The sequence below is a fragment of the Athene cunicularia genome (assembly GCF_003259725.1).
Source record: "Athene cunicularia isolate RWA chromosome 15 unlocalized genomic scaffold, athCun1 chr15_part1, whole genome shotgun sequence".
NCBI lineage: Eukaryota > Metazoa > Chordata > Aves > Strigiformes > Strigidae > Athene > Athene cunicularia.
Genome location: NW_020799121.1, coordinates 12,459,191 through 12,486,439, shown reverse-complemented (window position 1 = coordinate 12,486,439; position 27,249 = coordinate 12,459,191). Strand labels below are relative to the sequence as shown.

General features: G+C 44.0%; 2 protein-coding genes across 2 annotated transcripts; one reads left to right on the top strand and one right to left on the bottom strand.

Annotated features, from left to right (window-relative positions):
• Nucleotides 1-12: 12 nt before the first annotated feature.
• On the top strand, nucleotides 13-1,715 carry SNRNP35 (small nuclear ribonucleoprotein U11/U12 subunit 35). The gene is made up of 2 exons (XM_026859464.1): nucleotides 13-120; nucleotides 688-1,715. The coding sequence occupies exon 2, from the start codon at nucleotides 691-693 to the stop codon at nucleotides 1,486-1,488; it is 798 nt and encodes a 265-aa protein (XP_026715265.1). The 5' UTR covers nucleotides 13-120; nucleotides 688-690; the 3' UTR covers nucleotides 1,489-1,715.
• A 966-nt stretch (nucleotides 1,716-2,681) lies between these two features.
• RILPL1 (Rab interacting lysosomal protein like 1) lies at nucleotides 2,682-23,832 on the bottom strand. Its single transcript, XM_026859465.1, has 7 exons — nucleotides 23,684-23,832; nucleotides 18,077-18,195; nucleotides 16,523-16,741; nucleotides 12,686-12,858; nucleotides 12,069-12,161; nucleotides 7,923-8,010; nucleotides 2,682-5,540 (listed from the first exon to the last, which is right to left on the bottom strand). Exons 1-7 carry the CDS (start codon nucleotides 23,742-23,744, stop codon nucleotides 5,535-5,537), a joined length of 759 nt encoding a protein of 252 aa, XP_026715266.1. The 5' UTR covers nucleotides 23,745-23,832; the 3' UTR covers nucleotides 2,682-5,534.
• Between the last annotated feature and the right edge of the window lie 3,417 nt (nucleotides 23,833-27,249).

The following is a 27,249-nucleotide window of genomic DNA, read 5'->3' as shown; positions in this document are numbered from 1 at the left end:
GCCCTGGTGACCCCCCCCGCAGGGCTGCGTCCGCCTGGGGGCCCCAACATCGGGACACGGACCTGCCCGAGCGGGGCCAGAGGAGGCCGCGAAAATGCGGGGGGGGCTGGAGCCCCCCCTGTGAGGACAGGCTGGGAGCTGGGGGGTTCAGCTGGAGAGGAGAAGCTCCGGGGAGACCTTAGAGCGGCCCCCAGGGCTGAAAGGGGCTGCGGGAACGGGGGGAGGGACAGGAGGAGGGGTAAGGGTTTAAAACTGACAGAGGGCCGATTTAGATGAGGTGTAAGGAAGAAATTCTTCCCTGTGAGGGGGGTGAGGCCCTGGCACAGGTTGCCCAGAGAAGCTGTGGCTGCCCCCTCCCTGGCAGGGTTCAGGCCAGGTTGGACGGGGCTTTGGGCAACCTGGGCTAGTGGAAGGTGGCCCTGCCCAGGGCAGGGGGGTGGGACTGGATCGCTTCAGGTCGTTTCCAACCCAAACTGTGCTGTGATGACATGGCTCTGCCCCAGGAAGTGAACTCCTCCAACTCCGACAACAGCACCGTTTCCGGTTTATTTAAATTTGTCACATTTTGGGGGATTTTTGAATTAAAAATAGTGTACATCAGGTGTTGAAAGTGCTTCTCGCACTTCCCGCTCTTCTTCCTAAAATACCTGTGAGTCCGTGCGATGCATTTTTTTTTTTCCCCACTAGACAATGAACGACTGGGCCCCCATAGCGAAGGAGTACGACCCCCTCAAAGCCGGGAGCATCGATGGCACAGACGAAGAGCCCCACGACCGCGCCATATGGAGGGCCATGTTGGCACGCTATGTCCCCAACAAGGGAGTTACAGGAGACCCCCACCTCACCCTGTTTGTAGCAAGGCTCAATCTTCAGACAACAGAAGAGAAGTTAAAGGAGGTCTTTTCCCGGTACGGAGACATCAGAAAGATCCGTCTGGTTCGAGACCTGGTCACGGGTTTTTCCAAGGGTTACGCGTTTATTGAGTACAAAGAGGAGCGTGCTCTCTTGAAGGCCCACAGAGACGCCAACAGGCTGGTAATCGATCAGCATGAGATCTTTGTAGACTTTGAACTGGAAAGAACTCTCAAAGGCTGGATTCCGCGGAGGCTTGGAGGTGGTTTTGGAGGCAAAAAAGAATCTGGGCAGCTACGATTCGGAGGACGGGACAGACCTTTCCGAAAGCCCATCAATTTGCCAAACATGAAAAATGATTTCTATGGAGAAGGATCAGGAGAGAAAAGAAACTGGTCTCGTGAGGGAACAAGGGACTGGAGAACAAGAGACCGAGAGCATGAAAGGAGCAGGGACAAGCGATGGCCAGAAAGGGAACGGTCGTGGACATGGGGTGAGAGTGAGAGAGAGAGGGACTCCAAAGAGGAGAGGAGCAGAGGGAGGGAGAGGAAGGACAGAGACAGGAAGGACAGGGAGAGAGACCGGAGCAGGGAAAGAGATACTAAGAAGCAAAGAGATGATGATAAGCATCGATAGGTGACAGTGCCTTGCCGTTGGGGTATGGTATCTCCTCTCACATCCACAACGTTCCCGTTGCAGATGTTGCCTTCAGCCTGGGACTGAGCAGCGTTCCCAGAACGAGCTGTGGTGTTACTGTCCTGAGCCTGGGACTCTCCCTGCTACAAGTTCTCTGTAGATTGATTGCTGATGCAGTTAAGATACGTGTTGAATTGTTCTTCAGAGAAAATAAACTTTTGTATTAATCATTTTGAACTGGTGAATGCTTTAAGAAATGCCCCATGTGTACGGGCATCCCGCTGACACTGAGCGCACACCTCATGTGACACCCACCTGGCTGCCTGGATTAGGGTTCATCAGAGCGCTCCGTATTTAATTATTTATGTGCCAGATGTCCACACTCATTTAGTGAGACAGATGCTCTTTATGAAACAGTCACTTGTTGAAGAAAGAGTAATGGAATAGCGAAAAACTAAGCTTCTGAAAAACTTGCCCCAAAAAATGCCAATGGGAAGTGACTATTTTCTTGAAGAGGCTGGGACAGGGGAGCTCTTTGGTAATAACTCTGTCCTTAACTAGCTCTGTGAGGTGAAGGAGAAGCATGGAATAAGAAATGCCTTTTTTTTAGGTCATGGGAGAATGTAATTCCCTTTTATTGGAGGAATGTGCACTCCAGAGCAGTAAGCAGGTCGGGAAACTCCTCACGTCCCCCATCAGCGCACGGATGGTGACTGAAGGACGGTGTCACAGCTAAATGGTTGCAGCTGCACCCACCCTGTCCTCTCCTCCTCTCTGCGGGTGACATCCTGCCTGAACAGGGTTTAAATCCTGTTCTGGAACTCAGGCTTTGCTGCTGGTGGTGGCGGAACTGGGGAGGACAGAGGGCAAAGCATCATCTCCTTTTTCAGAGCCAGGATGCATATATACAGACACATCTTCCCTTGAGGAGCTCACAGTGCTTTCTAGAAGAGGCTCTGTCGTGTTCTTTATCATCATAAGCCATTCCTAAATATTTTCTAATGTATTTTAAATTATTGTTTTACATCAGCCTTAGAATGGCCCTATCTTAAACCTCGCCCAGTTTGAGGCTTTATTTCAGTGAAGAGTTGCATGAGCCTTTTTCAGGGGAAAGACCCGTATGCTGCATCCCCAAGAAAAGACGGTTTTAACTTTCCACCAAAAAACGGACACAAGTCTTGCAGAAATACTTGTTTTTCAGAAATATTTATTAAACTGTTAAAATGATTTACTGCCCAACCGAAAAAAAAAAAAAAACCAACCCAAAAAACTTGAGTGATCCTGCACTTTGCAGACAGGATTGTTACACCCCTTACCTGACAACATCCCGGCCCCTTTTCTAAAAGGAGATTTTCCTTGGAATACTGAGAAACGATACAAGACAGATCTTCAAATCTTTACATACTCTTGTTTCTACTCTGTGGCACTTGGAGTGTCTAAACTCAGCATTTCAAACATGAGAACGAGGAGCGAAGTGGTTAATGCCAGCAGGTCAGGAGTAACTAATTAGATTTTTGAGGTAATGGGCTACAGAGATGAGTGGGGGAAGGTTGTACTGCTTAGTGCCATTGTTTGAAATTGGCTGCAGATTTAACCCAACAATAGTGCACTGGTGTAGGGGATGAGCTTTACGTGCACTGGGCCAGATGTCCTATGTAATACAGCAGCTTAGGTGCTGGGAAAAAACAGTTCAGTATTTCTATTATCCCAGTTCATTGCTCTCAGCTGATTTCAGAAGTGATGTGCTTATTCAGGCCGTGCAGCCGCTGCATTCTTGCATTGTTTCTGATCAGTGCATCTCTCCTAAATGTGACAAACGACTGTAAACCAGGCTAGGGAGAGACTCGACGGGCATCGTTCGCAATTTAACTGCCTGATACAACTGTAGTGTACTTTTATTTTTCCTAATATGCAAGTGAAATCGAGATCTTAGCAACTTAAGTATCATTAAATTAAGACAATCCCCCCATTGAAGAACTGCCTTTCACACAAGGCGGGGAAGTGCTCCTGCTTTATGGATGCAGCTTTCTGTAAGCATAAAACTTAAGATATGTTACCAAAACGTAACCAGGCAAAAGCATATCTGCCTCATCCTAGCATCAGACGCTACCACCGCTATTTCAAACGCAGATGTCTTTCATATAAGGCCACATTTCCTCCCTGCCCCGAACTGCAGTGACACCAGGGAGGCACAGTAAACACTTTCTCTACCTTGAACGTGCGGAAGGTCCGTGTTCAAAATGCAGCAGTCACAGGCAGGAGCAGAGCAGCTTTCAGCCCACCGCTGCAAAAATAAGTTTTTTGGCAGCTTCATTATAGATAGGCTAAGAACCACTTGCTGCCCACGCGCATTAAAGAATCCAGAGTCTTGGACTACCCTGTATTAAACAACTGGCCTGCACTAAACCCTCTTCAAGACTTCCTCCGCCATTCAGTACCTGGAGTAGGTGGAGTTTTACTCCAGCCTGAGCATCCTCTGCTCTTAGTGCTGCTCCTGAGAAGAGGCTCTGCACCGAGCAGGTGGAGTTACTGGGGGTAAGGTGCCATGAGCAGCTCACAGCACTAAGCTACACGTGCAGCAGTTGCCCTTGGCCTCGCTGTAACTAGATGCTCCTCAGCAGGAGCACTGTGCTCCCGCGGGCTCTCCCAGCACACAGAAAGGTGTCAGCACCTCCCTGGCACGGAGCCACGGATGCTCCTGCCTGGCCAGGCGCCTTCACAGAGGGGCAGGGTGTGCACCCACACCGGGCTGCACGGGGGCTTTAGTGTTGTGGGGTTTGTGAGCACAACTGAGGTCTCACAAGCTGAATTGCAAAGCGGATCTAAATCCCACCCTCTGGCAGTTCAGCTGTGCTGGGCTTTTGCTGGCAAGTAACTGCAGGGCTACCCAAACATTCACCAACAGCCCTGGAAGCAGCCTGCACATGGAGAATTCATCCGCTCTGCCCAAGTAGTGTTTAGTCAGAGAAAATGTTTCGAGTTGGGGTTCATCTCTTAAGTCAGTTAAAATAGTTCATGTGAGCTAGTTGAGGATGTGAGGTTAGGCAGGCTTATCTAGACAGAAAAGTGGGAGTGTGACTTAATTAGAAACCTGTCTGTGGAAAAGAGACCGAATTCCTTTACAGCAGCTGTTGGCTACTCCAGGGGGATGTCCCTGGTAAGAAGGAAAAAATTCAAGTCTTACAATTCCTCCTTGCGAGCAATTTGTCTTCCGTTAATACTGCACGGCTGGCAAAACACAAGGCACGCTCACCTCACACATCGGTTTCTTCACGCTTTAGGCACTATAAGCAGCAAGGGAAATGTACACTCACTATCCCTCTCAAGGCTACTCCAGTTTATCAATTTCTATCAGGTGGATTTCCAGGTGGTTACTCTGCAAAATGCAGATGCCAGCTAAACTTGACAGGACACAGCAGCGCTAAGACCTGCCGTGGAGCGTGGCCAGCTGTTGTATCTCTCTTGAAAAAAATTCTTACAGAAATAAAAAGCAAACAACCGATAGTGTTAACAAACAGGGTAAAAGAGTCTTTGCCACTAGATATTGTACACTGCAAACAAACTTCTAATAATGGCACAGGTCCTTTTTTTGGTTTAAAGAAGCTTGTGTTACTGTAGTTAATGCATGAACAAGACCATAGACTTGTTATTCAGCACAAAACAAGTCATCTAGAAGCTTCGATGTCCCAGGGTATCAGCGACTGTTACTACAAGGCTTGGATTCTGTTTTCAGCAAACAGGTACCAAGTAAACAGTGAGGGATCCCTTCTGAAGAGTATATCTGAAACACAACCACGGAGGTGTGCAAGGCAAATAAAAGTGATGAGCTGCCGGATTTGTTTACAGAAGCTTCTTGTTACTAGACTGTCGAGATCTATGGGGTAAATCGAACACCTCAGGGTTTTAGTCACAGGTGCTGCAGGGCTTCTTGTCCTTGTTCGGTGTAGGAGTCATCTTTATTTGAATTTGACCATTCTCCAAAAGTATCCTGGAAGTGGACGTTTTTCTGTGATGCCTGCATACGTTTCTTATCACGAGAGAAGAAACTAAACCTTCCGGGAAGGGAGGGGAGGGAAAAGAAAGAAGACTGTTTACCATCTCAAAAACACTTCAAACACCCGACACGATACACAGCACAACAAAACATAGCGCAAAAAAATCTGTTTGCATCTGCAAAAATCAAGGCAGTGAAGCCTGATGGGAGTGCATGTCAAAATGTTATTAGAGATGAAGTCATTGCAATCTCAAGCGGTTTGGCTGTGGAAGCTTCGAATCAGCTCTAAATGCTGTTGACTCTGCAAGGTGCAGGTATCAGTTTAGAAATGTATTTACCTTTCCCCAGCCCTGAGATAAAAGAAGCAACACAATACACGTTAGTTTCTTGGCATAAGTAAAGTGGTATCTTTGGCATTAAATCTTATTTACCATAAAGCAGAAATAGAGAATGTTTTTAAGGGTGTCAGCAGGAAAATTCGCAAGGTAAAAAAAAAAAATAAGCCTGCACATTTTTTCCAAGTGTACAGACTTTGATAGATAGACTTGATTCCTGCAGAAATAAATTAATAAATGCACGTTTGTGCACAGGAGTTTGCAGGATGAAGGCTCTAAACAAACGCACACAAGTGTGCACGTCATTTCCTGACACACAGCCTGGGTGCTCTAAGGTAATGACGTACATGAACCAACAGCCATTTAATACAACAATTGCCAGCTGACAACAGAGCTAAAAAAAAAAATACAGTTGGAAAACTCCTTAGTATCATTTTATTTGTACAGGATGAAGTTACTTGATTAGGGAAATTCAATGTTTGTCATGAGTTCAGTACAAGAGGTGTTAGTACAGTGTTTAGGTCTGCTGAGAAATGCAAAAGTTGTAGTTCCAGCTACCAAAGGTTTGAATTGTCAGCATATCCTTTTGGTTTTAATGGTGCACTTTAGGAGGTAAATATTGTTTTGCTGGCACAGTACCAAGCATAATGCAGTTCTGATCCAGGGTGGAAATTGCTAAATGCTGCTACAGTAAAGTAATATAAACTCAGCCTCGACAGGTGATGGAATATTTCTCAGGGCATGACCCTGACCCTGTGTCCATGCCCTGCTGTCCTCAGCACAGTGATTCCGCCTTGTGCAGACCAGGGAGTTCTGCCTTTGGAGGCTCTAGTCACATAGGAGGCTGCACTGGAGTGTCATGAGGTTTAAGACAGGTTTCCTGAAAAAATATCCTATCATACGTGGAGGTAAGCATGATAATAATTACTAAGATTATCAAGAAAATAAAGAATAATTATTTCTTGACTAGAAAGGGATATAAAAAGCTACCCAAGTGCAATGCCAGATAAGAAACGTTGCTAGCAGGACCTGAACTTTTGCATTTCCTGCCTTTGGATGCGCAGCCTTAATAGTGGAAATAAGTCTTTTGCGCTTAATTAGCCTCCTACTTTTCTACCACCTTCATCACGAGAGCTCATAAATTCACACACATATGCTATGTCTTTTCAGGGCCAGATCCAATTCCAGCTGATCAAAGAAGTGTTTAGTCACTGAGGCTTTCTGCTGAGCATGTTTGGTCCCGCATAGTCAGGCTTGAAACCCACACAAAGGACTGCTGTATTCATGCAGTAAGTTTCAAATGTCAAAGTTCAGTATTTTACACTTCACCGTGAAATTAAGTTAGAAAAGAATATGTTCATAAAAATCTCTACATGAAGCAGAAGGGTTAAGCTTTTTTAATTCCCTTTGAAACAATTATTATGTCTGGGAAACATGTTTGGAAAAAGCATGTCTGTGTGGAGAGGAAGGGAATTTAACTACTGTGTTGCTGCTGTAACTAATAAAGATCACGAAAGCAGCAGTTCTAATGCAAAGAGACTTTACATTAACAATTATCAGTACGGCTTCCAGGGACCGCCAAGAATAGGGTGACAGAACTGATTATTGAGAGTGTATACTCTGTTCTAAAACACATAATTAGAGACAAAATATACAGTGCATAGATAGAAAGACATGAAGCAACAGCCTATAATTAACACTGGAAATTAATGTAGCTATCAGCCATTACATTCTGTAAAGCTAACTGATTTGTAACTAGTCATTAGAATGACATGGGTTTCTTAGAAAGCTTTGGTGTGAATAGGCACGCTTAGTAAGCAAAATTAACAGATGCTGGTTAAAACTGCATATTGCAACAATTTTCTAAGGAGTAATGATTGGTTTAGCATGGTAACATTAAGGCAAAAGGTGCTAAAATGTCAATACTTGAGGATGAGTACGGAGGGCTAGGATGAGTCGTGTACTGACTGGTCATTCTGATTGGCACTTTGTTCTTCTGTGATCCCACAGGCAGCCGATGAGAATGCAACCAGCAGTGCATGTTAACATGGGGTCATGCAAAAGGAAACCACGGTACCAAACATTTTAAAAAAAAAAATTCCTACAAGGGACACAAGTCTTCTTATTGGCTGCAATGTGGGATCGTCTGGAATCAATCCAGCTGCTACCATGGGCATTATGGCTGTAAAGATCCTGGTCAGGAAAGTACAGACACAGAAGAGGTAAGACTGGAGCAAGGGAAAGAAAAAGCATTCCATTAAAAAGAAAAGAGGTAAACATGATACACGGGGTTACTTTGAATTACCACACAGGACACGTTACAGGGAGAGGTGGATCTGCATCACCCAAGACAGCTCTCCTCAGTGAAAAACTCTTTACTTAGAAAAAGCAGTCACTGTAGCAGTTGAAAATGCTTTGGAATTTCTAAAAGATACCACTTTTCTGTTGTGAGGCAGCCTGCAATCTGGGTTGGATTTCATCAAGGTATTACCACCTCTAGCAATGCAGAGCAGAGTGCACAGTTTTCTTCCCAAGAGACAAAACAGGCACATACGTAATGAAATGAAGGATGAAGGTGTATGTTAAATACAAAACAGGACTCTGCTGTGACCACTGGATATTTGCACAGAAAACAGGGTTAGACAGGACCAGAATTAAAGATTTTACAAATGTTACAGTTGATAGTTTCTAATTAAAAACCAGTATTGCAGGTGAAATCTTGAAATAACCTCCTATGCAAGCTACTTGGTTAAAAGGCCTTTGTATCTGTTCCAAAAGAACCTGCATTGCTTCACATGCAGAAAAATGCCAACTGCAGGCAGCTCAATATTTATTTGAAACCTTGCAACTACTCTAGCAGAAACACCTTCTAGCTGTAAGAATTCGGCACTTTCACTACGCGTTCTGCAATTCATGCAAGAGGTTGAGAGAGCACGCTGGCTAGGTGCTCTGTGCCCAGCCAGCCCCACACAAACCTGACAACACACCTTCATCCGTACCTGGAACACCCTCTGTTTTTCTAAGGATTCTCCTCAGAGGTTCTCCCTCGTGCCAAATATTTTTTTGAACTGTGGACTGATGTCAATTAAAGATTAAGTTGAAATCACGAGACACATTTCACTTGTGACCAAATGCAGCTCTCCCCAACACAGTCACTCTAATTGCTATTCTTAGCTTAAAAATGAAAACAAACAAGCAAACAGTAGCTAGGACTTCTATTTTTATGCATTGTGGCACAGTCCGTGAGCTGCAGAAATGAGACAGACACATCAGCTTTTGTAGACTGCAAGAATAGGAAGAAATCTTATGGCTGTTTCAGGCATTACATCAGTGACAAAGCAGCACGTATCCTTAAGGAGAAAACAAAAGGGCATTTTCTGCTCAAAACAGAGGGAGCATTTTTAATCCTTGTCCTTCTCCTCAATAAAGCCTCCTGGTTACATTATTTCATCAAAACTCTGACATGTGATGTGGTAGAGACAAATGTGGAAATTGGCAGTCTGGGATCAGAACTCAAGAGTTTGCCCCAAATGTGTGAACCCTGGGAGTGAAAAAAATGTTGATTTCTGTAACTTCTCTTTTCCTTTCTTTATGGGGATACAGCACAGAAACACCTGAGCACATCTTATATAGCACAGGGTACCTATAGATATGTCTCACTGCCCGAGACATGGTGTGATCAAGGGAAAAAGGGCACATTACAGAGACAAGCATAAAACTCTTGAGAGTTCAGCAACGGTGTCTCCTATTTTTGTACTTCAGCTTTTTGTTTAATCAGGAGGAAGAGTCTGAAACAGAGCGAAAAGCAACCCTCCTTTCATTTGTAAAGGTGCTCTGCAGGCAGGTATCAGCATCACCCTGCGGTATGGAGGGTTTACGTGTGAGTGAGTTACTCAGGGGGGGCACAGAGTGAGGTGCTGACAGCGTCCAGCCTGCGAGAGGGAGAAGGGAGCTCTGGAGACAGCTCACACGGGCAGGGACTGCAGGTGGGGCAGGAGGGGTGTTAAAACAGGACACAACAGATGCTACACTTGGATTCTTTCTTTTTCCCAGCAGTGAAATTTCCTCTTTTGAAAGCCCATCTACAAGTACACTGTTGACAACACACACACAGAGGAGGGGGGAAAGAAAAACTCACACTAGACAAATCTTATCCAGACAGGCTGCAAGACTAAAACAAATCTGAAAACTATTACCATCCTTCAGGTTACTTAAGTAAACAGTTTTATCTTCCCTTATTTAACATGATGGCTAAATGAAAAGAAACCCTCGGACAGAGCATGACAGCTAAAGAAAGTAATTTCATCTTAACAGCAGGTTCAATACCTGCTTCCACCATCCGGCAGAAGAGGATTCTTGCCTTTTCTGAAAGGGCCAAAACAACATGATTTTATATTTTATTGTTGTGCGGGTTTAGTTGTTTGAATTTAACACAGAATCTGAGAAACAGAAAGATTAGATGGGTGTCTGAAAAGTTGCATTGATCGAATGGTCTGATGCTCAACAGGTTTTCACTCATAAATTAACCCAGAGGAAGAAAGCACTGAGATAACTGGTGAAAACACTTGAGGTGCCTCCTGCCATGGCTCCCTGCGTTGCTTACACACGTATGCAGGAGGCAAAGCTAATACCTTGTCACCATGTGCTCTGTCTTACAACATCTATTTACATTTTTATGCTGCCTCTGCTTCATAAATCAACCATGGAAGCTGCAATCAACACCAACTGCGTAAGCTGAAACCAGCCACCCCCCACAACAGGGTAAGCCTTAAAAAGTACTAAAATAAACCTAAAAGAAAAGAGAAGCTTTACAGTGGAGATCTTGCGAGACAAATTGCTGTTATCATCATCATCACAGTTGTGGAATGAAAACTTAAGTCCAAACTCAAAGTGTATTTTTCTAGTCATGTGAGAGGAAGTGTTCTCTCAGCAAACAAAGCAGCACAGACAGAAGCTGAAGTCTGCTGAAAATAATCAAAAGTACCCTCCTGACTTTATGGTGTTTTGGATTAGTCTAGATCTTCCCATGAAATTTACTCTCACAGGGCTGCTGCTATTATTAAACAAGGACTAAAGGTTATGGACATGGGGACTGGATGGAAGAGCTTTTTATGTGGAAACAAATGACTGTTCCAAAATCATTTATGCAGTTAAAGTAAAGCTTCCAGTATTACAAAAACCCAAAGACTTGCTGTAAGGTTACAAGACTTAATTTGGAATAAATAAATGTACGAGGAGGGAGTTCCAACAGACAAGTGGATTGGCTAACACTGGATTTTATTATTAAGTGATATACTAGTAAATGCACACCTCTTCGGAGAGCAACATTAAATACTTCACCAGAAGGTGAGGTTCTTTATAGCCAAGAAAGCTGGCGTCCTCTCCAGCAGCAAATTCGTTCAGCAAACAAAAGGTTTTTTGTGCTGTACATATAGTGCAAGTCAGGGTCTAAAGGCTCAGGTCAGCAGGGAAACGGGCACAGCCAGGTCACGGGGAAACCTTGCTCTCCACACCCAACTGCAACAAGTCTGCAGCCGGTTTTACTGGTGAAGAGCACTCTTCATAGGTCTTCCCAGCATGATCTGGGGGCCAGTGGCTTCTGATGCTCCATTTCCTTAAGATCTGGGTGTTAAAGAACTAGGACTTGCACTGGAACAGGAGCATTGTTCCTACAATCCCTGCGCACTGAGATCCGGCACTGATTTTAGTTTTGGGCACACAGGACAGGCTGAGCAGGGCTCTGGATAAGACCACAATTAGTAGCACATCCCTTTGGAGTAGGACTACGTGGCCCAGACAAGAAAATTCTCTTGGAAGATCAGGTGTCTGTGTTTAAGAGCTCATCAGCTCATACCAGCTATAATAAAACACTGCAACACATGCTCTTTGGGTTAGCCTGAATAATGTACTTAAGAGGGAAACATTAGAACTGGAGTGGGCTTCTCGGGCACAGGAGTCTGGCCCATAAACACAAGCACATGGAGTACTGTTGGCGTCCCTACTGCTGTCTGCACGTGGGGAGCAAAAGGTACCACAGGAAATAATCCAAGACTGAAAGTTGTCCCAGATTTAGGGAAAAGTTTTGGCCAAAGCCAACTGCTGTTTCATGATACTTGTCAAGCGCGCCTTCAATGTCTCTCTGCCATATACATTAGGGATGTGGTTACCTTAACTTTAAAATTGTCCTACCCATAAAAAACATTTAGTATTTGCAGACTATATCCAGTATCTTTAGAAAATATACTACTTACAGTCGTTTGATTCCAGATTCAGGCTGAGTTGAGGGTTTTGACTGAATTATGGGTGTAGGTTGAGGTGATCTAGTTTCTTCTTCTGTTTCCTCACTTGCAAGAAAGAAAAGGTAATTAATGGTCTTCTCCCCAGCCATGGAAGCACTTTAAGTTCTAAAATTCAATCTGAAGTAGTACTGTTGATGAAGGAATGCAAAAAGATCTGTTCAGAGCTCACTGAAATCAATGGGAGATGTTTCTTTCAACCTTGAACTGAGCGTTCTTTCAAAATTTTCTTCCCATTGTGACACGGAGAGGGAGAAGAGGAATGCATTGAATAAAAGTTCTAGAATTTTCATTTTAGACCCACTTTTATCCTCATTTTTGAAGTTCAAAATTATTAAACGTTTGTAAACTTTCTAAGATTCAGGGGGAACCTGACAGTTAGGGAAGGACATAGTTTTTCCCAGTTTTGAGGAACCAGATTCAAACTAAAGCCATATGCTTGCAATCTCCACTTTAAGCCTTTGCAAAAAAAGAAGCTTGTGGATACTATTTAAGAGCACATCTATTGTTTCTAGATCTGCCCTGTGGCTCCTCTGTGTATAGGATGCAACAGGAGAGGAGATCTAACCTACCTTTTGTAATATAAAAGCTCCTCTTGAAGTAAAAACACTTTAGATTTCAACTCATTTCTCTCGTGAAGGACATCCCGGAGCTCCTGCAAGGTGAATCTTGGACGATTTGGATCTTTTAAGTCCATTGCCATCTTTTCTGACTCTGAGAGGCAGTCATCATTGTTGGGTTCTACCTAGGAAGTGAAACATGGGCTTTAAATTCACCATGTGAGTGCACGTCTGAGGAGTCTAGTTCAGTCTATTTATCAGTCTAGTTCCCAACCTCTTCCCTTCAGCGCTATTAAATCCTCTTTTAAGAGAAACACAGCAATTTTAAGAGAAAAAAAACACAAAAAGCATTAGTTTTTCATGTTAAAGATTGTCAGCAAGAACTGCTCAGTGATCTGATCACTCTGTTCCTTCCTGTGCACAGGTTGACCAGTGACACACACAGGACTGGTGAGACCGTGACAGGCTTCTGAAAGATGATCTGAGCTCTATTTTACTTCTCTTCACCTGGTGTTCAAGGGAAGACCCAAGTGTTATGATCAGCAATCAAAACCCCATGCTCACAGCAATCTTTCACATTATTACATGTTTGGGAAAACAAAACACCAGTTGTTTCTAGCAGGCCTGAACACAAGGTCCAACATGAGCCACCTTATGAGGGATGGGTGTTGGTTTTTTTTTTTTGTGGAGAAGTTCCTGTGGAATCCAGACTGCCAGAAAGTCCACTGAAAATATATAGTCCTATTTCAGATAAACAAGCCAGTTTAAGGAATTCATACTTTTAACAAAAGGGGTAAATCAAACATCAGTCATTTATATAAACACTGGAAAAACAGCGTAGGAAAGATCATGAGAGTTCCTTCCAGCTCCTCCCACGAAGAGATGGCTCCTTTGGATGTGAACATATCAAGCAGAGATTTAAGTTTATATCCCCTTTGTGCCTTTATTAAAAAAGCAGGATTGGTGTTAGCACCAGCATCTACCTACAAAGTGGAAGAAAACTGCAGATGAATGCTGGATGACACATTTATACACGTGTACCCTTGTGTCTTCTTTTCCTCTGAGAAGAGTTCACTGGAAGCTTGGTGGAATTTTGTCTCCCACCACCCAGATTCTGTGGCTCCCAATAAGCCAGAACTTGCACTGTAGGCACATGGTTGGATTCCCAGGCCTGTGGGGCTGGTTCCTGTCACCCAGGTAAACTCTGGCACTTGCACAGAACTATCTGGCCCTAACTGCTTGTGAAAATGTGGTCTGTATAAACACAGCACACAGAAGACCATGGTTCAGGTCCTCTACTGTTGTTCCACTCAGTGGCTGCACAGAGCTGAGGACCAGTTAATGAGAAATCCCAGGCTCCTGGGAAGGGGAGTCGGAGTCAAGATGCTGAAAAGCAGCTACAAGCCTTTAGAAATCTGCAGGATTTCTAACAATACAAATAAACGCAGGGCACTCTGTTCCAGCAAAGTACATTTGAAATGTGATGCTTTCTGCGAGGACTGACTAGAAACCAGCACAGTGGAATCAGAGATGCCAGCAGCCAGGTCAGCCACCTGCCCTCCTAGTAGGATGCAGAGATCAGTCTCAGAGCTTGTGCTGCAGTGACACCTCACTGGGATATCAGCTGGAAATTTGAGGAGCTAAGTGCTGAAATTTTTTAAACAGAGCCTATTTTCTGTAAGCCTGATCCTACACTCCTTTAAGCTGATGTGTTTGTGAAACAGTTCTACTATCTATTGATATATGATTTCAGGTTAAACTTGGCTGAGCTCAGGTTGGGGCAGTATCAATTTCTCCAGCAGGGATTGCAGTCCTTGTTCTGCTCCTTCGCCTTTGCAGGACAATGCTCATTGTCCATTTTGATTCACCCCACTCATCCAAATGCATTTCTTTACACAGACTACAATAAATAAAGATTGATGCAACCTAACAAGAGGTTCAAAGGAAATTACCCAAATGCTTTTCCTCTTTTTCACCCCTCTAGATTAGGGTCTAGGCTGATGCGTCTTCTTTTGGTTGTATATTTGCCCCACACCTTTGCCCAAATAGGCTGGTTTTGCTAGGTTTTGCTCTAATCAGCAAAGACTGAGCAGCCTGTAGCCAATGCAAATGTACTTGACCGAAGCCAACAGGCAATGTCCATTCCAGAGCATGCAGCTATTCTAGCTTTCTGCTTGCCACTGCAATTCCTGTCTAACCATCATCCTGGCAAAGAGAGCGGGGAACGGCTCTAATTAGAAGAGGCACCATTACCATGGAACTGATGAGTTAGGGAGAGGTAAAGAATGCATCCTTTCTCTCCGGAGACTGAAGACACTTTCAGTCCTGCTGGCTCTAGGCCTAGGCTCCACAGCCCCATTTACAAAGCTGGGTGTCCTGGCTGAATTAACAGCAATGAAATCAGCCTTTTCATTATTAATACAGCGCTTGCCCAATTCCACAGTGACACGTTAGCACAACGCTGGCTGTCACGTTCCAGGGGGGACCAGGGTACCCCATCAGCCTTTGCCTCTGCTTCTTGATGTGTATTCCTGCCTACTACAAGTGAATTGGATGTTTCACTCTCTGCTGCAGCCTGTCAGGCAGGCATTTACAATGCTGCTCGGTGCTGGAGCTCTTACCAACACACCCAGCCACACAGCTCTACGTGATGGTGCTTCTTGAAGTTCTTTCATGTCATGATACCCCTTATCCTATTTTGTACTCTAAGAGCAGCATTAGGGAAGGGTAATACAGCACATTGGCTTTAGTAAGACAGAAGTAGTGTCAAATACACAAATAGGAACAATAAAGAGGACCAAGGGATGCTACAGATCAGAGCTGCACCTTTTTCTCAGGAAGCTCCCCTGAAGTTTGCATTCCTACTGCTGTGATCTCAGCACCAAGTCAATTTGCAGACTGTCACTTTGCCTGTTCCTGCAAGTACTTGAGTATGCAAGCTGTAACACTGGCTAATAGGAAGCGAAAGCAGAAATAAGGCCAAAGATGGTTCCTCTAAAAGGTGCCTTCAAATATTCATATGTTGATTTGGTAGCAGAAGACCAGCTTAGTCCTGACAGATCAGAAGTGCCACAAGCACTGTGAGGACCAAGTGTGCTGAGTTCTGCATTGCCTCTGGGACCCCTTCTGACACAATTTATTTTCTACGATGGTTCACATGCCACCACTGTCATGGTGTATGGCACATTTGGGACCCATCAGGGCTTGCACATTTGCATATTCAGCAAGGCTTAAGCTACCTGTCAGTTTTGGAAAACGCAGACAGTTTAAGGGATGTTTGTTTTCCTCTGGGGGAAGGGTTTGATGTGTACAAACAAAATGAAGCCAAACATACTAAAACAGCACTACCAAAGCACCATGTACCTTCAATATAAACTAGCAGCTGATAATCCAGAGATTCTGGATTGCATCATGATGTTTGTAATAGAACACGCTCTATTGAAGCAGTGATTTGTTCTGGTATCTGGCAAATTCTGCAGCGCAGTGCATGACCTCAGGTTACACTCCCTAGGATGTACGATGGGTAGCCAAGTCTAAGGGCAGAGCTGTTCTCCCAATGCAGACAGCCCAGTGCTAACTTGTGCTACCACTCTGCCTTCTGTGAGGCTGGTTGCCCTTCCTAAAGGAGGGATCTGTGCCACTGGGTCATCAGCCACCCCAGCAGGGCCTTTCCTGTCACAGTGCAGTGAATGGCATTGCTCTCTGTGTCACACCTGAACACAAGATGCTGTCCTCAAGTCCCCCCATCGCCTCTGACATGTATCACATTTATCCAAAGAAGAGGTACTTGGTATGAAGTCCAAAGCTTTTTAAAAGGCTGTTTAAAAAGTGATTTAAAGTGCCTCTTACCTTTACTTCCTCCCCATTTTGGCTGTCCTCACCCTGCAGTTTTTCCCTCAGTTTCCCCAGCTCTGCTCGCAGGCTGCCCATCTCCTGCTCCTTGGTTTGCAGATAGGCTTCTAACTCCACCTTCTGCTCAATCAACGCCTTCCCCTGAGCCTCAACAACGGTGATCCGGTGCCGCAAGTCATGGTTAATTTTCATTAACCTGTTCTGTTGTTGTTGAAGCTGCAAGACATTGATGCAGTAGGTCAGCATCCATTCAACCGCCAGCCACGATGGCCAAGTCCCAAACATTACGTTATAGAAAAAGTAGTAGGTTCCTGTTGAATTGAATCTGGAAAATTCTCCCCCTTTCTCCTCACCCCCCAGATTAGTTTTTTTAAGATCTAATTACCTACTACAGTTGCAAAGTTTAATTATCTACTACAGTCACCAAAATTTAATTGGTTCCTAGAGTAAAGAGGCGTTTTTTTCCCCTAGCACAGCTGAAAGCAAATCCATCGCTTCTGATACTACGTTTCAAAAAAACAAAAGTTCAAGCATAGGGTGGCTTAGGGAGTTGTGAATCAAATCTTAACACAGAGTAGAAGAGAGAAAGCAAAACAGAGGAACCCTTAGTATTCAATTTATAAGTACTTTGCTTTGAGCTCTTCAACTCTCCCATAAGGCAGGATGTGACCTGCTGGGCATTGTATGGACAGCAGCAATTTGAGAGGCCACAGGACCTGCCAGAGGCACTTGGGCTGAGCAGAGATCATCTAGGTCTGGCTCTCACTAGCACCCAAAAAGTCCCATGGCCTAGGGAGATGAGGCAGCATGAGGATGGAAGGCAAAATATGCGTAAGGAGGTCATGCCTCCTGACACAGAAAGGACCGAGACATCATGTGATTCCGAGTCACAGTGGAGTCTGTGATTCATCAAAGACTAAACCCGGATCTCTTGTGCCCAGAGCCACCGATTCTCTGAGGGACCTTCTGTTCACTGCTGGCAAAAGTGAGTGACCTGGGCTGGGCTCAGCCCCCTCCTGTGCAGAGAGCTAATCCTTGTTGCATCCCCGGTATGGGAGCACGTGTGTGGAATCCCTGCTGCCAAACTCTGCAGTGTATACATAAAATATACAGTAGCCTGCTCACCTATGGCAGGGATCTCTGGGTTGGGTGAGGCATGGGGGTGCTGAGGAAGTTTGCACTGCCAAAGCAGAGAGAAATTCAAGAAGCCAGAGAACGTCCCTTATCCTGTTCCCATGAAAGGGGAGAGGTATTGGGTCTTTAAGGAAACAAACCAACCAACCTGTCCTTCCCCCCCTCTTCCTCCCTTGTTACACTGGTTTCCAGTCATGTTCCAAGTGTGCCTGGTCCTTCTGAACACAGCCCAGGGTGTGTGTCTGCACTGAAAACTGCCTAATCATTCCGGACACTCTACAGTTACACCAGACTCTTCAGTTACTGGACTAATAATCTGGCATTGCTTACAAATTCTACATTAACATAAAACCTGAAACCAGGCTATGGAAGTATGGGTGAGAAAGAAGAGAAGTAGGAAGACTAAGAGCCACTTACAGCCTCTACATCCTCATTTTTAAGTCCAAGTTCCCGATCCTTTGCTCTGATTTCATCCCTCTGTTTATCTACCACTTCCTTCAGCTTCTTCATGACTTGCCGCTCTCTCTCTGACATTCCTGGTTAAAAAACAGAACACAGAAAACAAACTAAGGACAATCAGGAGCTACTGAGACTGAGAACAATAACAGTGAGAAATATTTAGGTAAAGATTCTGGAAGTTGCCCGCTGGTACAATTACAGGGAAGCTGTTGGAAGATGCTTTAAAGGTTACTTCAAGGGTAACAGAGAATATAGATAACACCATCCACTCCATAAAGCCACCGCACAGAAACGCCTTAAAAAAGGAACTGATAGTCCTCAGAAACATTTATAACAGCAGAGTGTCACTGGTACATCTTGCTGCCTCAGTAGTTTTACATCAGTGTTCACACTATGCCCCAGGGAGCTTGGTTATCTGTGTGATAATCTGTAGCATCAGCTGGTCAAGACCCTGCGAAAATTGTGAAAAAGATGGTTTGGATCCTCAGCAAGATCTAAACAACATGTCACTATTGTGGATTGCATCTAGGTCCAAACCAAATGAGGTGCACTGGACTAGAATGGTTTGATGCTGAAACCCGTTTTTGTGTTGGGTAAAAGGGAGATGACGCAGGACCTTCAGAGGGTACCCCCACCCTGAATCTAGAACAGAAATTTAGTCAGAATTATTTTCTCCTCATGTTTTGCAACCCTTTCCCCATCCTACTGTGTGATAATTCATATTTAGAATAACTGTACTTCAGGGAAAAATATTACATGGCATTTCACTTGTGAAGGATGTTTGGAGCATCGCCAAGAATCCATCATTGATCCTGTTTGAAAATAAAGGATTACATTAACCTGAAATCCAACCAGCGAATCATTAGGAAGTGTTATCAATCACAAAACAGGAAGCATTTGCCATTATGGAGAAAATCAGGAACTGGCAATACAGCGAAGGGCTCTTCAGAGCAAACACAGCCCAGATGATTTAACTCGGCGCAATGATAAATCTACCACACTAACGCCCTGATAACTGCACAGACACACGCAGTTTGATGGGCCTAAACTATCACATAAAATCACCCTGCACGACATCCCATAGGATGGCTTGAAGATGAAAGCCTGTGACTAGGGCAGTGTGTGGCTGCTCTGGCCCAAGTCCAGTCCGAACAGGAGCTCAAATCCAGGTGCCCTGTTCTATTACCTTTGGCAAAGTACTTAGTTACAGGGGTCCTCAGCTACCTCCATTTATGAACTGCGAGTAGTGATAATTCACTCACCCCTCTGGGGTGGCTGGAAAGCCACTTTTTTAATATATTGAAGCAGTTCCCACATCAGAAATACGCTGCATACACATCAAATGTATCCAGCCAGCTGTCTCTACTTTCTAACATCAGCTCAGACTTTCTGGTTGTTCTTCCCTCATCAGAGAAATCCAGAGTTGCTCCTGTAAAAGAATGTAGGCTGCATGCCTTCAGGAACTCCAGCTAACAGACAGTCTACAGTTTGAACTGGTGGGTAATACAGTCGAGCAAGACAAACCTGAGAGAAAGAGAGTAACTCTTTGGTGGATGTGCACTCCTGCAGCAGCTGTGGGTTCCCATGCAGGCATAAAAAAAAGTGTACATAAAAAGCACACAGGGGGAACAGCAGCCCCCACCCCTCATTGCTAAAGGCCCAGAGCTATGGTACAGCAGAAAACGGGAACTGCTCTGCTGGGAAAAGGACTAGTGACCATGGCTGGCCAGGAATCTGTTTCAGAGGACATGTTCCTGTCAAACCCCAGAAAAGAGCCGAGAGTGACATGGTGTTCACATTCTAGTATTACATTCTCATCTTTTTTAATTCTGTGGTAAGTCTGCCTGCTCTATTTCTGGACCCTGGTCCTTATCATCTCTCTGCTCTAGGTTCTAGTTCTTTACAGGGTAATTTTAATTCTTCATTGTGATAACAGGTCATACCCACCAGGGAGGATGAGCAGACACTGACACATACTGTGACTTCACTCTTCTAAAAGATCCACACTCCTACCACAACACAGGTCTGGTACACTACTGTATGCACAAATCTCACTACAGGTTCCTGCAGCCAGTCTCAGGGCTGGGGCCTAAAACATCAGCTGTATTTAAAAACAAAAAAACACCAAACCCAAAACTCTGCCTTGAAGTACAGAAGGACTGCAGTGAAACTTTAGACTGGTGGTTTCACCCCAGTAGGAGCTAGGAATAGTGAGTGTAGCTATATTCATTAGTACTTGTGAGATGCTTTGAGATCTCTACATAGCAGGAGCTATTTAAAGAAGAAAGTACCATTTCAGTGCTGACTGCTTTTCCTCCCACTGTGTTCATTTTTCTCCCTAACATTTGGTGAACCTAAAAGCCTTCAATTGTGTGCACAGTTCACTACATTATCATTTTTATTTCAAGAGGAGAGGAAAGGAAAGGTGGGAAGTGTTTGTGAAAGTCACATCTTCTATTCCCTCAGGCACTGGGGAAGAGGAGAGGGAAATCACTAAGTGCCCTAAATGTAAAATAATTATCTCTGAATCATTGAAACTCTAATAACTGCAAGATCTTAAATGGCACACCCAGCTGGCTTCCCTAGGCACATCCTATGAGCAACTTCCTGTGGATTGCTGTGATCGTAGCATTGTTCGAGCAAGAGAAAGGAAAGCAGTTGGAAAAAAAAAAAAAGAAAAAAAACATAATAAAAAAGGAGAGAATATCCTTTATGCTTGTTTAGGGACCTGTTTACTGTTGTGTTTATACATCTATCACAACGGGCCAAAGCAGCAGTCAGGGCCTGTGGCACTATAGCACTACCTCAATACTTAGAAGAATAGAGGTTTGCCTCTACTTTTGAAAGGGAGTTGTAGGTTCCTCAGCAGCCTCGCACAAGAGGTTCACCCAACTGTTGACACCCTGCTGCTTGCCTGTACTACCACAGCCAGTCTGAGACAGCAGGTCCCTGGCTGTGCTGTGGTGGAAGAGCAGCCTGCTTGTCCTGTTTGACATGCGTTGGGTCAAGTCTGCTTGTGGCATTTTACTCGGATATGCTAATCAGTCAGCACCAGCAAGTAGTGCTCAGGTTGAGCCTGGGAGGAGTAGCCTTAATGGACACTGCAGACTCATCTCTAACCCCTCTTGCATATTTTGTATTCTGCCACATGTCCTTTCACATGAAGCCTGCTCTGCTCAGACTCTCAGCAGGTGCCCTCTGTGCAGAACACTCCTGTTTAGATAGGATTGCATCTGCCCCCCTCATCAACACCTTCTTTATGCTAAAGTGAGGCTCCATGAACTCCGATGTGACTATTAATTGGCAAGGACTGAATCTCAAAGTCTTGCACACCCAAATCACTGGCCTCCGTTGTCTGTGCTAAAAATAACTCCTTTAACTGTCTGGTGAGTAAGCAGCAAGCTGTTAATCCCAGGGGCTAGCCGCTAAGGGGAGACATGATCACAATTCTAAATTGTCCTGAGATACGAAGACTGGAGTCTAGTCAAAGTTAATCCAGCTAACAAAGTATTTATCTTAAAAACCTGCCTCTCTAGACTCCACATGTATGAGGTCAAATGATGGAGACTGAAAAAAAGCAGCATGACTGCTTTCTGACACTACCCAAACAAGTCATTTGAGACAAATCTATCCCCATTCATTAATGACAAAATTTCCTAAAAGAAAAACAGTTAGGTTTGATATAATAGGTCCCAATAATAAGATGGGGTTGCTATAAATTAACATGATTTGACTTAAACAGATGATTTTGACCAAAGAATATCAGTGATCCCAGAATCTGATCTCTGGAATGGGTTTAGGGGTTTTGTTTGTGTTATTATACTTGGGTAGACGCAGTAAAAATAACATGAAAAGCATGCCTGGCATTTGCCTGGCTAGCTGAATGTGGAGAGTATGGCTATATTTAAATGCAAGCACATGAGCTGTAGTGAGCTAGATAAAAAAAAAGAAAAGAAAACAAAGGGGAAGCTGGTTCTTTATGTCACAGTCTTCATGGTCCATGACTCATCACTGCCATTCTGAAATTTTGCATGGAGTTTGTAAGGCTGATGTCGAGCTACTTCTTTGCCATTAATTGACTCCTAAATTGAAAGCATTGCATGTGTTTTATTTAAAAAAAAAAAAAAAAAAAGTGGTGATCTTGAAATCTTCAAAAGTAAAATTTGTTGAACCTCTCATTAGAATCCTCCCCAGGGCAAGTGAGCAGTACTCAGCCTCTGGGAGGAAGGAAGTGCAACTTCAGCAGTGTTGACACTTTGATCCACCTACAGCAAGTCTCCGTTTAATCCCAGCCTCCAGTGTCTGGAAAAAGATATCCCTCTGTTCCTAACGCTTTACTGGAGAGCTGCAGTGGCTCAGCTGTGTGCTCTGGTTTTCAGACTGGCCGGTGCCTTTGCACACTACACATGGGATGCTAGCTAGCCTTTGGAGGGAGCCACGACTTTACTGATAATCAGAACCTACAATGAAAGCAGAGTTGTGGCTTGAATCAGTTGACCAGAGTCCTGTCCATGTACAAATAGTTCAGAAAGCCACCCACTTCCAGACTGACTCACCATCACAGGCAGGTTTTGCTGCTGGAGTGATGCTGTTGCCATTCTCAGCTGCCAGCCCCATCTCTCAGCTCAAGGCTGCCTCATCCCCAAAGCTGCACAGCTTAAACCCCAACAAAGTATCCTGAAATGGACTCAGTAGCCAGCAGCCTCAAATGATGCGCACATAAGACATTTATGGAGCAAACAGACATTTGTTCATCTGCCCCTGCCCTTAGGAAAGAGCAATTTGCTGAGCTGTGGGCGAGAGCTGAGGGCGGCAACTGTTTCAGTCTAACTGTTTCAGTGAAATCTACCTGTGCTTGCAAGTTGGAATCTTATGTCTTGAACTTCATTCTGCCTCAGGAAATTTGCCCACAAATAGGTTGTTGCAACTCTTTAGGATTCATCCACTCCCTGGATTATAAATCTCTTCACTTACTCTTTTAATCCCAAACAAGCAAGGGAACCCTAAAGGCAGGTAAACCAAGTAAAATCAGTCTCTCCAATTCTAGGAGAATATCATGATATCTCCGTATGGTGGGGACTGATATAATTCAGACAAAGAAATCTTGATTTGCTGCTTTGCAAACAGTTATCCCAAACAGATTAACAGTTGCACTTATTTTTTGTGCATAACGGTGTGATATAAACATTGTTGAATAGATTATTCTGTTTGCATTAGAAAACATAAGCAGGGCTTAAGAATTTTTTTTTGAAAGATGCAAACTAAGGAGGAAAAAAAAGTGATAAATAAAAAAAAAAAGGAAGCTAGACTTACTTTCAGAGGTGCTTCTCAGCCAAACAAAAAGCTGTTCAGGCTTTTCTTTACCTCCTACACCCACCTCTTATGTCCTCAGTATTACCAAGTGTTCAGAGATTTATTTTTTTTTTTAGTCAGGTAAGAAAACACCAATCCCCAGACTTGCATTAATCTATAGGAAAACCCCCCAGAATATCCAGTCAAAGTACTTTGATAAAGTATTGCTTTTTATAACAAAAGCAATTACTGAATTTGAATTATCAAACTTGCCTTCATGCTTGTGAAATTCCTCTTCTGTGAAATTAATGTCTTTGTGAGACAAGTTTGTCATCAGTTGTTTATTCTCCTCCTGCAGCTGTGCAATTTGGGTAAGAAGGTCCTGTGCTTCCCCTCTCCAGACATCCTCCACCAGTTCTAATTCCTAAAGGGTAGACCGGGACAACACATTTATAATTTTAAACATGTTAAGAGTATTTGACTGGACTATTTACAGATCAAACTACTAACAATCCTACTATGATTCTTATAGAAAACAATTAAATGAGACTATTTTGAATTTCTTTGAAGATATCTACTTTTCTAATGCCAGCATCAAGAAACCAACTATCAAAGTCTCCTTTTGCTATATGCTGAATGTAAATATACGTGGAGACAATTCCTGATGCAAACATTTTTGACGTGCAAGTTACCCAAAGGATGGCTCTTTACACCCCATATTGCTGCGAGGACCACATTGAGGATTCTGTTGTGTTATACAAGATAACCAAACATGAGCAAGAATTACCTCCTGCATCCCAGGAAGCAGCTGCAAAGGCTGTTATAAATGCCCCAGAAACATCACACAGCATGGGCCAGGGGAGTCAGTGTTAGGTATGCTCATTTTGAAAGAGTAGCATCTCTAGTCTAAATTTCTGTTATGAAACACAAGTGCAAAATAATGAGTGCGTGATACTGTGCAGCAAAACCCAGAGCTCCTAGTCCACGCGGTGAACACAAAACAAAACTGTGTTTCTTATGTAAATTGTTCTATATGGAATGTCTTGAGTGGCATCTGTTAGGGACAGTGAGACTAGTCAAAACAACTCCCATTTGTCAGGACACTGTGTGTCAAGAGCAGCTGTCACCAATCCCCGTAAAGGTCAAATCAGGACAAAAAGTAGAAAGTCCTCAAGGAAAAACAGTTGTATTTTGAGCTTTACTTGTGCCAAAAGCCTTTGCCATAAATCATACTTGTGCAGTGGGGGGCATTCTCTGCTCCATTTTCACGTATGTGCTTCCAACAAAAAAGCTGCAAAAAGCTGCGCGCAAATCACTGGAGCCAGGCTGAGTCACCAGCTGACTTTCACATTCATCCAGCATGCCCCTTTCCTACCTAACAACAAAACGCATTCAGACAACAACCCTGCCAAGCACAGCTCTAGGCTAAAATAAGCTCTGCTGAGAGATTAAGGATAGCTTTCTGCTTTGAATGTATGCTCTGATAATGGGAAATCATGTTCCTATAGACTTTTGGGTCCAAATGCCATTTTATTCCAGCATTTATTAACTGCATTGCTGTCATTTTATAACGCTTGCTAAAAGTTTTGCAGAAAACACTATATAACAAAGGGATTAGAAATATAGGTGGTGTAAGTTATGCAGACTTATTAAGAAGTTTCATTCATCACCTTACTTGAAACTGAGAGAAAAGTAAATCTGTAATGAAATTTATATTGCCCAATACCTGGACTATTTACAGTGATGCTGCCTATTATAACTGTAGCTAAAATAACATGGTGACCCATTTCAGATAATAAACCAGCACATGCATCAGTTATAAGCAAACTGATAAAAACAAAATAGAAATCACACAAACCCCCAAGCTATCTAAATTTATATTGTCTATGTGTGGCTGCACTGTAAACACACAATTATAGTAAGGTTTGCCCAGGCAAGCTTCCTTATTTATTGCTGTTGAAGAGCCCAATGAATTGGAGCAGAAATTAACTTCTGAACCCTCATTAGTAGATGTGCCAGGCAGAAAAGACAGATCTATGGGCCAGCCAGCTCAGAAACCCCGGGCAGTGCTAAGCCAGGTTTACAGGCAAGTGCTAAAAGCCCATAAACTGATGCTTGCAAGGACCACTAGAAGCTTGTCTGGATTGTTTTCTGGAGGTTTTTGGATCACAAGTATTTCTCAGTCTTTCACACTGGAAAAATAGACGGATGAGACACTACTGTTCTATAGGGACTCGGTACACTGGGACTCGATGTGATTTAAAAAAAAAAAAAAAAAAGTATTTATCATGTATTGTATTTTCCCTGTTTAAATATATTTCCACCAAAGTTTCATCTGAATTGTCTGAACACTCCCTGAGCCATTTCATGACTATCAGAGAAGCTGGCAGAGTAGAGATGGTTAATTGGCAGGGAGATCAGCTGACATCTGGCAAGCGCAGTGTTATGCAGTTGACGTGCTTAGGAAACTTTTAAGCACATACACCAACTTCAGAAGCATCTACACAGAACATCAACTTGTACAACGACAGTGCGTGCTGCTACTGGGCCCAGTTCAGGATCCACTTCACCACGCAGCATTTTGTAAATATCTGAGATAAAGAATTACTGTTGACTGGCAATCCAGGGGTCTCTGTGAAATCAGTGGGGAGATCTGACCTGGAGCAGTTCTTCCCAGGGGTGACATGGCCTCACAAAACCTCTGGCAGCGAGGAGTGAGGAAGAGCTGATTCGATTCTAGCAGAGAGCCCAGACAGAGTCTGGGACCACCACAACAGACCACCCACTTGCCTCCAAGTTAGGTCCGTTAGAAGGGCAAAGGCACAGGTTTGGTACACGTACCAAACTATCTATTCTCTAGACCTTCTTACTTCATACTGTGGAGGCTTTCTAGGCTTTATACATTAAAGATCTTCTACCATCCTTTCCAGGGAGACCGCCCTGAGACTTCCCTTCCGAGATGTTGCAGGAATTATCCTGGATTTTCCATATGCTAAGTGAAAGTCCCCTAGCTGATTATTTTTAAAACATGAATTTATTTAAATCAAAGCCAACTCTTGAAGTTTGAGGTCTCTCTTCCAGAAAATCCCTGTCTCCTCTTTAGTCTGAATCTGTGTGTGCAAGCAGGAATGGCATGAGGCAGCAGTGATGATTTAGCACAGTCACTTACTAGAAGACCCATTTCTTTAAATCAGTTATCTGGACGGTTTAGAGTAGATCTCCCACTTTCAGTGCAGTAAGTGGCGCAGCTCATGCTGTCTTGCCACATGAGGGTTAACAGGATATAGGAAATGATCTCTACCTCAGGCTTTCATGGGAGTGGGGTCAGGGAACACTGTGACCACCCCGGATCAAGCCAAGGGACAACATCTTACCATCAGAGGATGGAGCAGGAATCTGGGAGAGTGCTCGTCCCCACTCTTCAGCTCTAACACTGCCCTGAAATCACTTGGCCCTCCATCTCTCTCCTAGGACTTGCCTACCCGATGAGTGTGCCAGGAAAACTAGACTGCTAAATCATTCACATCTCTGGAGAGAAAAGTGTATTATTGTCAGTGACCTTTCCCGGCCTAGCAGGAAGCAACGCTATGCTCTCGTCGGGAGAGGGAATGGAGCAGCAGTCCTAACCGGGGAGACACAAGGGGAAGGAAACGCAGTGACTGGAGAAGGGGTGGAGAAAGGGAAGGAGGAAGGAAACTTCCAGGAGGGAAGGGAAAAAAAAAAAACCAACAAACCAAACAAACCCCACAACAACAACACACCCAAACCCTCAGCGGCGCTAAGGCAGCATCCACGCAGAGCCCGTGAGCCTGCCCCGGCCGTACCCACCCGGGTGCGCC